Below are 16,198 nucleotides of genomic sequence, written 5' to 3'. Positions count from 1 at the left end.
CGAGCGAGAGGGGCAGGGGGAGGGTTTTCCTTTGGGGGTGGGGGATTGATTAATACATAAAAGAGGGACCCTTGTTGTTTATATACAGATTGTTCAAGTGTAAAAACAATGATATGGTTCCTGGGTGCAGGGTACGGAAGGATATACTGTAATTTTATTGATAAACATTCATTGAATATGGATGACCAATCTTGCCATACGTAGAAATCAATAAATACTTAAAAATAAATGCCATATAAATAAATGAACACGTAAATGAATCGAAAAATACCTAAATGACACAAATGCAATTTGTAATTACTAAGTTTATTCTGGTTTTAATATTGAACAACTTGCAAAAGAGATCGCATAAAAGTCAGTCCATTTTTTTACTATTATATTATACTTCACTGTTGTTCGTTATTTTGACTACTATGCTTACAATATTGTGACTGTCAGAAAAATGTTACTGTTCTTAAATATTCTACAACTCTGAGGGCTGATGTTCTTTGCGATTTGACAAAAAAAGGGCATTCAAAACAGATATGGATTTGGCATTACAAAGGATACTTGTATAGTCCTCTCCTGTTCTCCTTGCAAGTTACAAATGTATTGATCTCTTCTACTGAACTAATCACTTTTAATCATGTATTTATTTCATTATTTTTTGGGGCGCGTATTTTGTCATTTATCCTGTATTTTTACATGTATTTTAACATTTATTTTGTTGTGTATTTTTCATGTATTTTGTCGAAATACACAACAAGGTTGGTTAACCACTAGGGGCATACACAACAAAATAATGACAAAATATGTGACAAAATCAGCAAAAGATGTATGAAAATACACTGAAATAAATACCATATTTATTTGTTTGTAACTTACACGTTTTACGTATAAAATAACTCAAAGTTTGGATGTGTGTTATGCACGAGGTTTAACCGATTAATCAGCCGAAATATATTGTGGTCCATAATCGCAAAATATCGGAAGCAACAGGAACTAAACCCAGGTCGCAGCAGGGAGAGAGCTGAATCCTTACCATTGGACTACAGGTGATATAGTCGACGAATGAAAAGGCTTTATTTGATATGTCATTATTAAACTATTTTTAGTCACAATACCAGAGACAAATGTTGATCTCGTCTTGAATTTAACGTGTGACTGAAAATAGTGTGATACTGTGATAAAATCTACTTTTCATATGTCCTCTTTACCATAGGTAGAACAGTGGTTATGATTAGACGCTCTCAAGGCCAGAACGGGGTTCTGATTCCCGGTTGGATGTGCCAAAATTGAACTTATAAATCGTGAAACAAAATGTTATACCAACTTTTCAAATACGGTAAATGATAAAATAAATGACAAAATGTATACATATATGAATAAATACTAAGTATGTCAGATATTTCTGGATTATGTGATTTATTCATGTGTTCATTTATTTATACGGCATATACTTGTGGGTATTTATTTATCTATACAATTCTTTCTACATATGGCAGGGTTCATCCTCTATAATCGAAGGTCAGAACTATAATTATGAAATGCAAATAGGGGTTCGGAGGACACATGCAGGCTAGGCGAGGGAGCTCAACTCTTTATCATTCGGTTTTCCTCAGCAAGCTCTTCAAACTTCTCTCCACAGCTTCATCCAGCTCCTCCTCCAGCTCCTCTTTCTTGGACATGGCCAACTTAGACTGGTAGTCGCGCACTTTCTGGTCTATGTAAGGGGCACTTTGTGTTCCGTGCAGCATGAGGGTCCACTCCTTGAGGACGCCTCGCTGGAGCTCCTCCCCCCGGAACCCCACCTCCAGGACCCAGGAGCCACGGGGGTCCTCGCCCCAGGTATGGGTGGTCATGAAGGGCCACTTGTCGAAGCCCACCTTGGAGTCGCTGTCTCGGGGCCGGCGGCTCAGAAGAATGGACTTGGTGCCCATTGGCGAGGTCATGTTTATGTTGAGGTCGCCCCGGCGACTGCCGTTGACGGTGATGACCGCCTGGACGTGCTCCAGGTAGCGGACAAAATTGTCCTTGCCTTGGCAGGCGTCGGTTGGGATTTCCAGCACCAGTTTTTCGCCGGATTGAATTTTGCTGGGAGGGTTAAGAGAGAAGTTGTAGTCATCAATGTGGTAACAATGTGTCATTTGTAGCGGTTCAAAGCAAGTAGAGCTGAGAAACAAAACAATCACAGTGAAATGGTTTTGAATTGGGTCTGCAATTTTCCACTCATGTGTTGCCCTTTTTTCATCAAAATGTCGGCTAGTTTTTGATTGGTGTTTAAGGTCAATCCAAAATCAAATTAAATTCATTGTTTTTTACTTGTATGTGGTTCACTTGAGGTAAGATCAGGCTTAAAAAAATCCAGCCAGACCTGACTAAGCCCCATGGGTATTACATCCCAACCCAGCCCAATCCCGACCAATTAACATAATTTGCAGGACCAAGTCTAAAGCGAACCCGGAGTTTCAGTTATATTCATGAAGACTTGAAAGAGGAGAGTTTTTTCTGGTGACAAATTAAAGCCTGTCTTTTGTAACATGATTTAAGTTGAACAAGACTGTATAAACATTTAAATCTTTACTTTCTTTTCTGTGTCTGCAGAGATTACATTAGATGACAAGTTTCCATCATGCAAAGATTTTTTTTTTGTTGAGCCGTCCCTCATTATGACGGGTTGAAAATTTGGCCATAAGCCACAGCAGCCATTTTCTAACGTCAAACTTTAACAGAGAGAGACAGAGACACAATGACGACCTGTCAAATGTGTTGTTTTTTGTTGTATTTAGTTTCCGCACATTGTTTTAGTCTGAATTTTTATAAAACAAATATTTATTCGCTTTAAAGTCAGCGATAGAGAAGTCCGGCCCGACCCAAACGTAATGATTCACATTTTAGGCCTGACCCAGCACAAAAGGTAGGTCAGGTCGAGTTGTAACTTTGACTTAAGATCTTACCTCAAATTCCAATCCTCTCGGAAAAAAATAAGCTATTACAGTGCATTTACCCTAATTGACCTATTAAGTGAGTTAAAGGCACTCTGCGACCAGTAGATGTTGCTGTACTGTGTAGTGCACCTGTGTATTGCTTGTATCTTGAGCAAATTTTCCCTGATCGCGAATAACAGAAAACCAATAAATTGGTTCACAGCTTTCAAATAGCATCACAGCTAAACCTATAGTATGCCACAAAAGTGAATACACCCCTCACATTTCTGCAGAGATTTCATTACAATGTTTAATTGAACATCACTGAAGAAACATCGCTTTGACAAAATGAAAAGACGTACGTCAACGAAAGATTTATTTACACGGCTCAGATGGTGTGAAGCATGTGTGGCGTCAAACAGTTGAGGAGTACAAACAAGTTTGTGTCGTGCCTAAAGTCAAGCATGGTGTTGGGAATGTCATGGTTTGGGGCTGCATGAGTGCAACCGGAGTTGGGGAGTTGCATTTCATTAAGGGAAACACAATCTCAAAAAGGTACTGTGAAACACCGGACAAGAAAATGATCCCCTCCCTCCAGCAACTGGGTCGCAGGGCGATGTTCCAGCCTGACCCCAAATTCACTTCTAAGATGACCAAGGCTTTTCCAAAGGGGCTAAGGGTAAAGGGGATGGACTGGCCAAGCATGTGTCCAGATCTAAACTCGATAGAACATCTTTGGGGCATCTTCAAGCGGAAGATGGCGAAGCGCAAGATCTTGAATATCCCTCAGCTCAATCATCTAAGAGTAGAAGAGCATTCCAGTTGCAATTAGTGAGGCTCTGGTGAAATCCATGGCCAGGGGGATTAAATTGGTTTTGCAAATTCATGGTGGTCACACAAAATACTGAACTTCAGGAACTTTTACTTAAGGGTGTACCCACTTTTGTGACCAGGGGTTTAGCCACTAATGGCTAATTTTTAGTTTTTTGAGGGGAAAAATATATTTAGACTGCTATATAAGCTTTACACAGACTACCTTTCGTTCGGTCAAAGTAATATTTTTTACTGTGGTTCAAAATACCGTTACGGTAAAATCTCTGCAGAAATGTCGGGGGTGTACTCAGTTTTTTGACATATTATAAATAGCTATAAAACACATATTGCTGATCATGCGAATAAAGACTTTTAAGACCTGGCCTTTAGTGGTAACTTGCGGAAATTCTTGTGCCTTGGGTTTTCTCTCGTATGACAGGCATGTTTTTGCCTTGGGTTTTCTCTCATATGACGGGCATGTTTTTGCTTGAAAGACATTGCATATCATGAATTTCCCGTAGCTCGGGTAGCTCCTATGTCTGCTTTTTCATCTCTACAGTAATGTTTGTCTCATCTCATCTCATCTCATTAGCTGCACCGCTTATCCTCAATAGGGTCGCGGGGGTGCTGGAGCACATCCCAGCAATCATCGGGCAGTGGGCAGGGGACACCCTGAACTGGTTGCCAGCCAATCGCAGGGCACACAGGGACAGACAACTCACTCGCTCATTTACACCTCGGGACAATTTGGACCGGCCAATCCACCTGAAATACATGTCTTTGGAATGTGGGAGGAAACCGGAGTGCCAGGAGGAAACCCACGCAAGCACGGGGAGAACATGCAAACTCTGCACAGGAAGTCCGGTAGCTGGATTTGACACACAGGAGGTTCCCAAGACCTTAGAACTGTGCCGCACATGCGCTAACCACTGCGCCGCCGTGCTGCCTAGTAATGTTTGTGACTTGAATAAATTATACATCCAGAGTCACTTTACATGAATGAGTAGTTGTATTTATTTTACATACAGATTGTATTTCCTGACATTCATAAGTTATATCAGGCCCTATGACGACAGCCTTTATGCTGATGTGGTCTTCTGTAAGTTTGAGGCCCCCTCCTTCTATGGGCTAAATGGAGTGCCAGATCTTCCCAATATTATCATTGACTAAAATTGCTGGTTTACAGGTACTTGGCAGAAACTAAATTTCATGTTTACTTTATTCTGTGTGCCTCCTTTAACACATTTCTCATCAAGGAGAACCCGTCAGCACTGGAGATTGAAAGCGGCCTATTCAGGCAATGCAACTCAGCATGCTAGCTCCTCTGATAATGAGAACTTCTCCTCCAGCCCAGTAAGTCACAATCAGCCAGCGCCGCTATCAGATCAGCGTTCACAAGCTCGGCTTTTGTTGATGTTTATTGCTTTCTCCTGCAGAGACAGCCTCATCAGAGGTGTCCTTGTTGTAATTATTTCTCTGCCACAATAGAGGTCGGCGAGTCGGGCTCACGGCTGTCCCGCTGTGCAAAAGCTGCGTGATAAAGAAGAAAGCGAAGCGTGACGTCGCTTCCATTTGCGTGGCTTCAAATATGCAAGCGAAAGAGGCGACATGAGCATTAGCGCCTGCGCTTTGTGAAAACAATTAGAGCCGTTTTAAAGCTAAATTATTTTTTATATTTATCACTAACAGTGACATGCGGTCGGGGGAGGCACGTGAGGATATTGAAACAAAACAAAAAACACAGTAATTCCTTGCTGTGTCGCGTTTTCGTGGCTGCGCTATGTTGCATTCTTTCTTTGTGCATTGGGTTCTGCATTCTGATTGGCTAAACAATCGACCTGTCCCTTTTTGTGCCTGTGTCTGCCAGTGCGTCAATAATCTTGCGGTTTAAGTTCTACATGTACGCAAAACAGCTTGACAAACTTACTTTACGTAAATCTTTTTCAATTTCAAGTTTCCACAAAAGCCATCATCTCAAAACCTTTGATGTATACTATAATAAATCTATCCATAAAAGAACCAAAAAGCAGAGGAAGATGTTTTCTATCAACAACAAAGTTGGACTTCTCAATATGCTAAAGGAAGATAAAAGTCTCTTTATGCCACATTTTTCTTTCCCAATAATGTCCACATCTTCGTCTTCTTCCTTGCCTTATTCCTGAATCATCAGGGGTCGGGTAGAGTAGTAAGGGATGCGACAATAGTCCCACCTAACTCATGCATCACCAGGGTTGGGTAGGGTTACTTTAACTTGATTACTTTCAATTACTTTTGGATTACTCCAATACCAAATATGCTAATAAAAGACAAAAGAAACTAAATATGAATAAAATTATGACTCACAACACGTGGTAAGCTTTCTCTCCTGGCTTTGATCTCTTTGATCTCCGGCAAAACTAACATAAAATGTGACAGAAACAAAATGAAAATAAATCCAAACAGCTTGCCAAAATCATTTTTGCCATTCCATGTTTTCCGTTACTCCCCAAGCCTGCACAAAATTTAGTAATTTTATTCATATTTAGTTTCTTTTGTCTTTTATTAGCATATTTGGTATTGGAGTAATAATAATAATAATAATAATAATAATAATTTCCTTGTATTGTCATTCTGTGTAACAATGATCCAAAAGTAATTGAAAGTAATCAAGTTAAAGTAACCCTACCCAATCCTGTGCATCACCACACCTTTCGTTGGGACTCATTAAGTGACCAAACCCCCCAATCAACCCCCTAATGCAGAGCGCCAAGCAGGTAGGCAATGGGTACCAATATCTTAAGTCTTGGGCAAGACCCTGCGAGGCGCAAACCAGCGACCTCCCAGTCTGAGGTGGGCGCCCTTCCGCAAAGCCAACTAACTGATAAATAACATGATGGCAACAAAATGTTAACTAAAGTAAAAAAGTAAATAGTGTCCCTGAACCATTGTGCAAACATATAGAGCAATAAAGCAGTAATAATGTTTTTAAAATTGTGATTTGACATTATTGAAGTCTTTTGTAAAAACAAGAAAGTTTAAAGAGTACAGTGCTTTCATTTGTTAAACACATTACTGTAAATAGAGTTTGTTGTTTTGTTTCAATGTATAAAAGACCGTTTTTGAGAGTACCAACTGGAGCTCTCGAACCACCTGTTGTCTGTCCACACACACCAATGACTTCATCACCCCTTTTTTATCCCAATTTATATTTTGAAAAAATCAGGGTTAAAAAGCGCAACACTCATAACAGTGTGTGTCTTATTTTCACCTTTTTAATGCCATATAAAAAAGTGTCTTTCCATCTAGTGGTGAGTACTGAAATTACACTGAAAATTGACAATGTTATTATTTTTCTATTTATTCAATTTATTTTAACTACCACGTCTGTCTGGGTTGTTAGGGGGGGGGGGAAGGGGATTTTATATTCTAATTGTATATTGAATGTTTTTATAAAATGACTTCAAAATGCAATTCATTGCCTGAACAGTGCTGTACAAATCCATTTTTGTGTTTTTCTTGTTTCATTTTTTTTTCATAATGTTGGGTTTTCTATCTATTGAGCGGTATTTAACGTAATACTGTGCTGAGAGGATGCAAAGTGAGGCACGCAATTCTGTTGCCTCATGGCAGAGGGTGAAAGTGAGACCAAGGATTCTTATTTGGTGCGCACCTCTTCCCCAGATAATAGAATGAGTGATAGTAATAGCAAGCTAACAGCACATCGTATAGGAAAATTCCCAACTTTTGATGATTTTAGTCAAAAAATACACATTATTTATAAGTTAAGGTGCAACATAAAACGGTTTTTCAATGCTACAGTTTATATGTTGCTTTTATTGCTCTGCATATGATGACTAAGATGTAGGTTTATTTATTTGTAAGTCTGACTGTGCCTCACCAGAAACAAACCTCACCACACGTCACTGATCCCTACAGATAATAATACCCTTCCTACAATGACAATGTTGTCACATATCAACCTTAAAATATTCAGTCCAAGTGACTGACAGTCTTTCCAGGCCAAACCAGTTACGGACTTCTAATGAAGCCAATTAGGGAGACCGGGGGAAAACACACATCAGGATGCTTTGGGTTGCACCGCCTAATAAATCAGCAGAGAGGAGAGTCAACGAGAGTAGAACAGAGTGGGAGGGGAGAAAATGTTCGTTAAAATAGCCAGCGGGGGCAGAGGGAGGTCTGCAAGTGAATAAGAAAGATAAGATGAAACACAGCTGGACCGGCAACAGATAAAGAGATGGGAAGAGCCACAATGTCATTGCTGACCCCACAGTGTTGTATTTTCTTTTACATTTGGAACATACATATGTCATTTTGAGGGATTTTATTGTAATGTGTTCCTATTAGCTCAACCGTTTAAAGCCTATGTAGGTGACAATGCCGTGTTTGGCTAAAGTGAGAAAATAAAATGTGTTTTATTTTGTTTTTCTTTTATTAGTTTTTTGTTTGTTTGTTTTTAATTTGTATTTTTTTTCCCCCCAGAAATTTAGAGAAATATTTGCTGGTTTTACAGATTAACAGGGAGTAGGCCTAGTGGACAAAATGTTCCTAATTAAAATTAAACTACAGTAATAAACTGACCACCAGATGGTGCTACTGATTACACAACCCAGCAATAATAACTGACTTATCAATTAATTCAATCAAAAAAGTACAATGCTTCAAAGTTATATATTTTAAGATTATATGTTTTTTTCTCCTCTGGGCCACAAAGAGACAATTTGAAAAATAAAATGGTTTTCTTATAATTCGTGGGCACCTTGGTTAGGGAGGTAATAGAGATAATTCGGGTCAGTCATTTTGCAGCAAATTTGGGTTTCACAATATTTTGAACCTGTTTTCCGGTTTTGCTGTATTTTAATCTTGTTTTTCTGGAAAAATCAGTCAAATAATCACAAAATTAGCAAAAAATAGAATCTCCTATTGGATCTCAACATGTATTTACTACATTTTGAGGTCTCAGAGAACACAAGTGTGCCCTGTTACACTGTTTTAAAAATCCCTTCTCGGGACCATTATGTAATGAACAGCCCCTAAATTCTATCCCTACCTTCAAAACCCAAAAAAGAAGACTCTGTCCAAAGAATACTTTTTAGTGCAGTAATTAGGAATTGTTCATGTAGTATTTTTTGCAATTTGAACCTAGACACAGTGCAGAAAATGTCAGCAAATATTTTAGGAGAATAAATATGAAATAATTTAGTGTTTTTTTAGTGTAAAACATCATTTATAACGACTGCTGCAGGCTGCCCAAAAATAGTTGTCGGACCGCTAATAAAACCATAACACTAAATATGGTCTTTTAGGAAATGGGACTCACTGGTTCTCCTGGATGGATCCAGCAACACAATGGAAGCGTTCCGGCACTGTCTTCCACTCTTTGGCCATTTTCACCATGCCACCAGCATCCAGCACACCATATCCGAAGAGATGGTTGAACTCCAGGCCCACACCGTTTCTCCTCCAATGGTGGACTTCATCATGGAGCTGGTTCCTCTTGGAGGACAGCACTGAAAGGTGCTGCATATCTCTCCATGTTAAGTTTGGGCTAATGTTGGGACAGAGAGGTAAAGGTAATCAGTATCTGCAGAAAAAAATGTGTTTTTTGTTGGATTGGCCTAGTATAATGCTTCAAGTGACAGTTTGTAATGTTTCACCAGAACAGAAGTGAAATGTGCATTCGAAGAAGACAAGCTATGGAAGCCCGAAAGATACCACTTTGCAAAATTCGGAGGCCCATTTCTATAGTTTCTTGCATAATCAAGGATGAATTGCAGCCAGTTACAGGACATGAAAGCTGTTGTTTATCCCTGGGAGATAATAAAAAAGACCGTGCATGCTGCATAAACTTGAAGTGGCTGAAAATAGATAAAGCTAGAGTTGGTCAGACCTGGGAAAGGTGGGTAAAGTTAGCGGGTCGCAGACAACACTACTTAAAAGGCCAGAAAAGTTTGAAGGAGCAAACCAGAATTCGTCAAGCGTCAGACCCTAAATTATAGGCTCTGTGAGTGTGGAAGGTGTTTGACACTGAAGGTGTAATGGTGGTCCGTGCAGCCCTTTGAGACTTTTATTGTTTAGGGATGATACAAATAAACATCACTTGACTTGACATTATTTACTACTTCTATCAGGAAAACCACAGAACAGCAAGCCACAGAATGCAGTCAAGTGCCTAACATGAGTGGCTAGAGAAGAAAATAGTGGGACCATCTTATTGAAGATGACTGAATGGCCATTTTGGGCTAAAAGCACCACCGGAATAAGCTACCTTTGCAAAATGGTCATTTGGGCTTCCATAGTAGTGTTTTTCGGACAATAAAAACTCCTTATATGTTATTTGTTCCTGTGACACAAAACGGTGGATATTTTAAAATTCTATTAATAATACCGGACACCTGCAATTAAGCTTTTTTAGAATACCAGAGTAGTTCATTATTTTGATTATTGCGCACAGTTGTTTGTCATTTCGGCTCAGTGTTTCGTTACTATGACTATTATGCACTGTTGACATCGGGGTCATTATTGGCCAATCATATTGTCAGGACCAGAACGGAAACAGGACCCAATCGCGTTACGTTTCTCATAAGTTTTATTCAAGGAAAGAGGAAGGGCTGTGCCCACGATCCGGTGTTCGCTAGGCGCGGGAAGCAAGTCACTCTCGTACTCTGATTGTGATCGGAACACAGAAGTGGATCTTCCGTAGCGAGCAATGGAGGTGTCAAAGACGGAAAAACAGGTCAATAGCCGGGACAGGAGAGCAAAAACTTGGTCTGGGTCAGAAACGGGTCGAAAGTCGGGACGGGAGAGCAGACATGGTCGGGATCAAAAACGGGTCGTAAGTTGGGACGGGACAGGATCAAAACAGGTTTGTAGCCGGGGATAGACGGGAGCAAAAACGGGACAGGTGGGAGTCAGGGTTGAAATGGGCTTGGCTAGTATACACTGAGGTTCGCAGACGGACTGACAATGGGGGACGGACAGGACTTTGTTCAAATACTGACGGGGAGCCAATCAGAAACTGCGAAAGTTGGCGCCAAAAGAGCGGGCACAGTTGAGTCACATCAGTAATCATGACACAAATTGCTGTTCTTTCAATTAAACACCCCTTAGTGCTTAGAGATTTAATGAAGAAGGGCCGAGGAGGAGGACCTTTAGAAAAGAATGAACATTTTGCATCTTGAGCTCTCATTTTGTTGGTACAGACCTCTCCTGTTCTCCCTGCAAGTACAAAATTCACTTCTTCTATCTTTAAATTTAGCGCTTGTGCGGCACAGTTCTGAGGTCATGGGTTCAAATCCAGCTACCAAACTTCTTGTGCGGAGTTTGTATGTTCTCCCCGTGCTTGCGTGGGTTTCCTCCGGGCACTGCGGTTTCCTCCCACATTCCATAAACATGCATGTCAGGTTAATTGGCCGGTCAATTGTCCCTAGGTGTGAATGGGCGAGCAAATTGTCAGTCCCTGTGTGCCCTGTGACTGGCTGGCAACCAGTTCAGGGTTTCCCCTGCCCAGTGCCCGAAGATGGCTGGGATGGGCTCCAGCACCCCCGTGACCCTACTGAGGATAAGCGGTGCACATAATGGATGGATGGATAAACATCAACTACCTAATCCTTAAGAAAACTCATGTTTTTGAAGGACGAGGTAATACGTTTATTTAAATTAAGTATTTTTACATCACTGAGGCTCCTTATATAATACTGGGGCTCAGCGAGTTTTAAATAGACTCTCCACTCTATTTTACCAAGGTTTTATATATATATATATATATATGCTACGGATTTCGTTAGTTGTGCTGGAAACAAAAGATTTTATATCCAGGACTAATTGCAGTTTATTTCTATTTTTTTCACTGTATTTGTTTTGGTTTAAATAATTGTGACTGCTCCAATTGGTTTGCTTTCCCGCCGTCCAGAGAAAGGTCAGAAAGAAAAGAAGAACGCATCGCCCTCACTCCCGACAGCGACATCATCATCGTGTGTGCAGAGCAAACAGCGGTTTCTTTGCACAACTACGTTAAGCGGGTGTCTGTTAATGGCGGTCAGGTTCTTGTCAGCAGTTTCATGTGACAAATTAAGATTGGGAGAAGGAGGAAATACTCTTAGCCGGGGTTTATAGCCAATCCTTTTTGAGATTTTTCCTTTTGCATTTGATGTAAATATGGAAAAAACATTAAAACAGGCACTTGTGTGTTTTTCGGTTGATATTTTTTTATCCTAAATGATCGATTTCTGACCTTGGCTGAGACTCACACACATAAAGGTTGCCTGGCAGTGGTTCAAGTCTTGTAAAGAAGTGTGGAAAAAAAAAACGCAAAAATTACCCTTGTAAAAACGAGACTGCTTTCTAGGAAGTAACAAAGAGAACTCTTGAATAAAGGATTGAAAGACACTGTGATTGGCCAACTACGTCATTGTATTGTATAAGACTATCAGATTAATGTGATGGCTGAAAAGATTTCTCTCTGGATTGAATGTTTTTCTCCTGACCTTGTTCTTTTTCACAGGAGAAGGACATGAATAACATTAAATACGTCAGCAGAATCTCATCTAAATATTGCAGAATGGGCGAAGATGCATGAGGAGGGAAGAATGAATGAATGAATGAATGAATGAATGAATGAATGAACAAATGAATGAATGAATGGATTGATGAATGAATGAATGAATGAATGAATGTCTTTTTATCGTCAAGAAAGTGGCTATGTCACTCAGGTCAGGGTGATACAACACACTCTTCTATTCAACGGCAGGGCCCGACAGCTTTCACTGGTTTACCCCTGCCGCATCATACGGGTGCCCTGCCCATCTCTTTGAAAGCGTCCAAACATCTTAATATCCTTTCACAACACCTCTCCACTCATTCCTATCACCAACAAGAGCTCCAGCTTCCATTATATTTAGACCTCTTTCCTGCAGTGCACTCAAAACACTATCCATCCACGTCAATCGCGGCCTTCCTCTTGGTCTCATTCCATTTACTTCTGTTCTGTAGATCCTCTTCAACATTCGCTCCTCATCCATCCTCTCCATTTCTCCAAACCACCCGAGTACTCTCTTATCCACACGCTTGCTCAGTTCCACTACTACTCTAGTTCTGTCCCTCACAATTTCATTTCTCAATCTATCCAATCTTGTCACTCCTAACATACTCCTGAAACACTTCACCTCAACAACATTTAATCTTTTGAGTGTCTACTAACGTTAATTATCCAACTAAAGACTTCATCAGTTCCCATGTGAGGTGCACAACGCATAAACAATTCTGAATTAGAATATATACTCCAAATATTGTGTCTTTAAAAATTGAATTAGAATAAAAAAGGCATTATTGTGACACTTTGAAGACCAGTACTTTTGCCACAATCTCTAGAAGTTTCCTCTCTAGTGTTTTATTATTTTCAATGTTTTTCTTCGATGTAAACCAAAAAAAGAACCTCACAAAACAAGCATTTGCACCACCTAATGTCTGTCTGTGCCACAGATGAACTTAATGGATAAAGAATGTGTTAACTCCATTTGAGTTGAGTAAACAACACAAGAGAAGAAGTATAGTGAGCCAAGTAACAACACATACTTTGCTTCAAGGGCCAGTGCGAAAACGCCAGCCGCCTCCGGAGCTGCTGCTGATGTCCCCGAGTGACGCAGAGTGCAGTTCCCATACAAATCGGTAGTGGCCTAAATTAGAAGAAAACAAATTAGGAAAAGACAAAAAAAACACATTATTGTGTGTGCAATAGCTAGAGAAAGGTTATTTAGACTCAAGGAAAAGAATCAATGAAAAAAAAACTCTTCACCGTTCCATCAACCTGCCAGTATGCACGTTATGCTAATATTTATCGAGTCAACCTTTATTTGTGGCATTCGGTGCTTAATTAGACGCAATAACAGCCTGGCTGAAATTAGAATGAGAACCCTGGCACGGGCCCTGACTCTGTCAACAGCCCGCAGTCATTTACATATTCGCAAATATAAACAATGCTGGCTATTCAATTGGGAAAATCCTATCTCCTGATTTGGTCAATGATTTTAATGGGTTATTTGTAAAATAAATCACTTGAATTAATAGACAATCACGTCAATATATTACAAAAAAAAGAAATAATCAAACAAGTGATGGGCTTCATATTAGGGTTATAAACTGACTTTATAGAGAACTAAGGTTTGGGTATGTTATTAGGGTTTTAAACTGTCATTAAGGGTTCAAAATACGGGTTAAAACTCAGATTGGGGCTCCACTTTGGGCTTTTAAAGTGCAACAAGAAATTCAAACTGGGGTTTCAAACAAGGGATTGGGCTTTGTATTAGTGGTAAGTGGCTTAAATGCTTCACAATTGGGTATAACGCCAAGGTTAGTTCCTCAATATTTATTTCAACAGCCAAAATGGGTTCAAATAAGGGCTTAGAACTAAGATTTAGGCTTACCATTAGTGTTTTAGACTGCCAATAGGGGTTCAAACAAGGATTTAAAACAAGTGTTTGGGTTTTAAGTTACAGTTTTAAACTGCTAATAGATGTTCAAACTAGGGTTAAAGCTGAGGTTTGGGATTTTTTTTAATGATTTAAATGGGCTCTAGGGCTTCGAATAAGGGTTTAAATGTGAGGTTTTAGTTTTCATATTTTATAAGGTTTTAAAACTGCCATTGGCAGTTCAAACGAGGGTTTAAAACTACAGTTTGGGCTTCGTTTCAAGTTTTTACATTGTGTTTATAGTTTCAAATTAGTGTTAAAAATTCGTATTAGGGTTTTAAATTGTCAGGCAAAGTTCAATTTATGGTTTAAAACTAAGATTTTGGCTTGATGTTACGAATTGATACTGCCATCAGGGTTTTAAATGGCAATTAGGGTTTCAAACAACGGTTTCATGCACGTATACCTATACATACTTTAAGGGGAATTTGCTGTTTTGAAAGACGACCTACAAAGGTTCCCCTCAAAAATGTTGATAGAAAGTTTATGTTGAAATGAATAAACTACCATTCAAGACTAGTTTGTACAAAATTTAAACATAGAGTCCTCAAAGATTTTTAGAATAAAATAATATTTTTAAAGAGCCAAAACCGGGCAAAAAAGAATAAAAGGACAAGACATTGCAACAAAAAAATCTCAAAAAATACCAACACGGACTAAGAGAAAACTCTCTAACGAGACAATAAAGGACACTTAGACAAACTGGGCAGAGGGAGCTAATCGGCTGACACAATGGAGCGGAACAACATAGATCGGTGGAAGTTTAAAGTTAAATTAGAGTTTATAATAATAAACATAAAATAACAATTTGAAGCACGTTATGATTAATTATTCTAGGTTACATTTTGATTTATTCAACCAGATGAAAAACGCTGGTGATTTTGAATACTGTTTAATATACGATGACACAATGGCCCCTCTACATACTGTAGGAGATTAATTTGTTCCCAGGTCGAGCTGGTATCTAGAATTTCTTATATATTGAACCCATTTTACATATACGAAAAAAGTATTCTAACCATTGAGAAAGAGAAAGACAAAGAAGGACAGAAAGACAGAGAGATAAGGAAAGACATAGATGGAAACGGGCAGCACGGTGGGGCAGTGATTAGCGCGTGTGCGACACTGTACTGAGGTCATGAGATCGAACCTCCAGTGTGGAGTTTGCATGTTCTCCCCGTGCTTGCGTGGGTTTCCACCGGGCACTCCGGTTCCCTCCCACATTCCAAAAACATGCATGTTAGGTTAATTGGCCGGTCCAAATTGTCCATTGGTGTGAATGAGCGAGCGAATTGTCTGTCCCTGTGTACCCTGTAATTGGCTGGCAACCAGTTCAGGGTGTCCCCTGCCCACTGCCCGAAGATAGTTGGGATGGGCTCCAGCACCCCCGCGACCATACTGAGGATAAGTGGTGCAGATAATGGATGGATAGATAAATGGAAACAAAAAGAGAGAGGGAAACAAACAAAATAGACAGAGACAGAGAAAAAGGTCAGAGAGAGAATGTTTAGACGGACATATATAAAGGGAGACAGTGAGATAGAGAGAGACAAAGATAGAGAGAGAGAGAGTGAGCGAAAGACAGAGAAAGACAGTAAGATAGAGAGAGAAAAACAGAGAGAGTGAGAAAGAAAGAGACAGAGAAAACGATAAAGATGAACAAAGAAAGAGAGAAGATAAAAAAGAGAGACAGATAAAGACGAAGACAGACACAGAAAGAGGAGAACAGCAAGAGACAGAAAGAGAACGAGGCACTGAGAGTCACACAGAGAGAGACTTCTGACTAATAATGAATTACTCATTACAGGTTTATTTACGTGTTATTAATTTTTAATGCAGTCATATTTTATATTTAAATCTTATTTTCTTACGGAAAGCTATTTGAGAATAGTGGAATGGTTGATGTGATGTAGCCCCACATTGCCTGGAACCTAACTCTGGAAGCACCGACTAAATTGATGTTGAGACCCTTGCTCTAATACAGGGGTGTCAAACTCATTTTAAGTCGGGGGCCAC

General features: G+C 39.7%; 1 protein-coding gene across 1 annotated transcript in view; it reads right to left on the bottom strand.

The window, feature by feature from the left end:
* pcsk2 (proprotein convertase subtilisin/kexin type 2) overlaps positions 1 to 16,198 on the bottom strand; it is a 51,329-nt gene continuing 35,131 nt past the window's right edge. Inside the window, exons 10-12 of the mRNA XM_088350829.1 lie at positions 13,290 to 13,390; positions 9,037 to 9,264; positions 1 to 2,073 (exon numbers count right to left, since the gene is read on the bottom strand). Of these exons, the coding sequence (XP_088206955.1) occupies positions 1,584 to 2,073; positions 9,037 to 9,264; positions 13,290 to 13,390 (819 nt within the window). The 3' untranslated portion in view covers positions 1 to 1,583. The remainder of the gene's footprint in view (positions 2,074 to 9,036; positions 9,265 to 13,289; positions 13,391 to 16,198) is intronic.

The sequence above is a fragment of the Urocampus carinirostris genome, chromosome 13 (assembly GCF_059441175.1).
Source record: "Urocampus carinirostris isolate Australia breed hairy pipefish chromosome 13, RoL_Ucar_1.0, whole genome shotgun sequence".
NCBI classification, from domain to species: domain Eukaryota; kingdom Metazoa; phylum Chordata; class Actinopteri; order Syngnathiformes; family Syngnathidae; genus Urocampus; species Urocampus carinirostris.
Note: the sequence above shows the minus strand (reverse complement) of the source record. Positions and strands in the feature narration are given on the sequence as shown.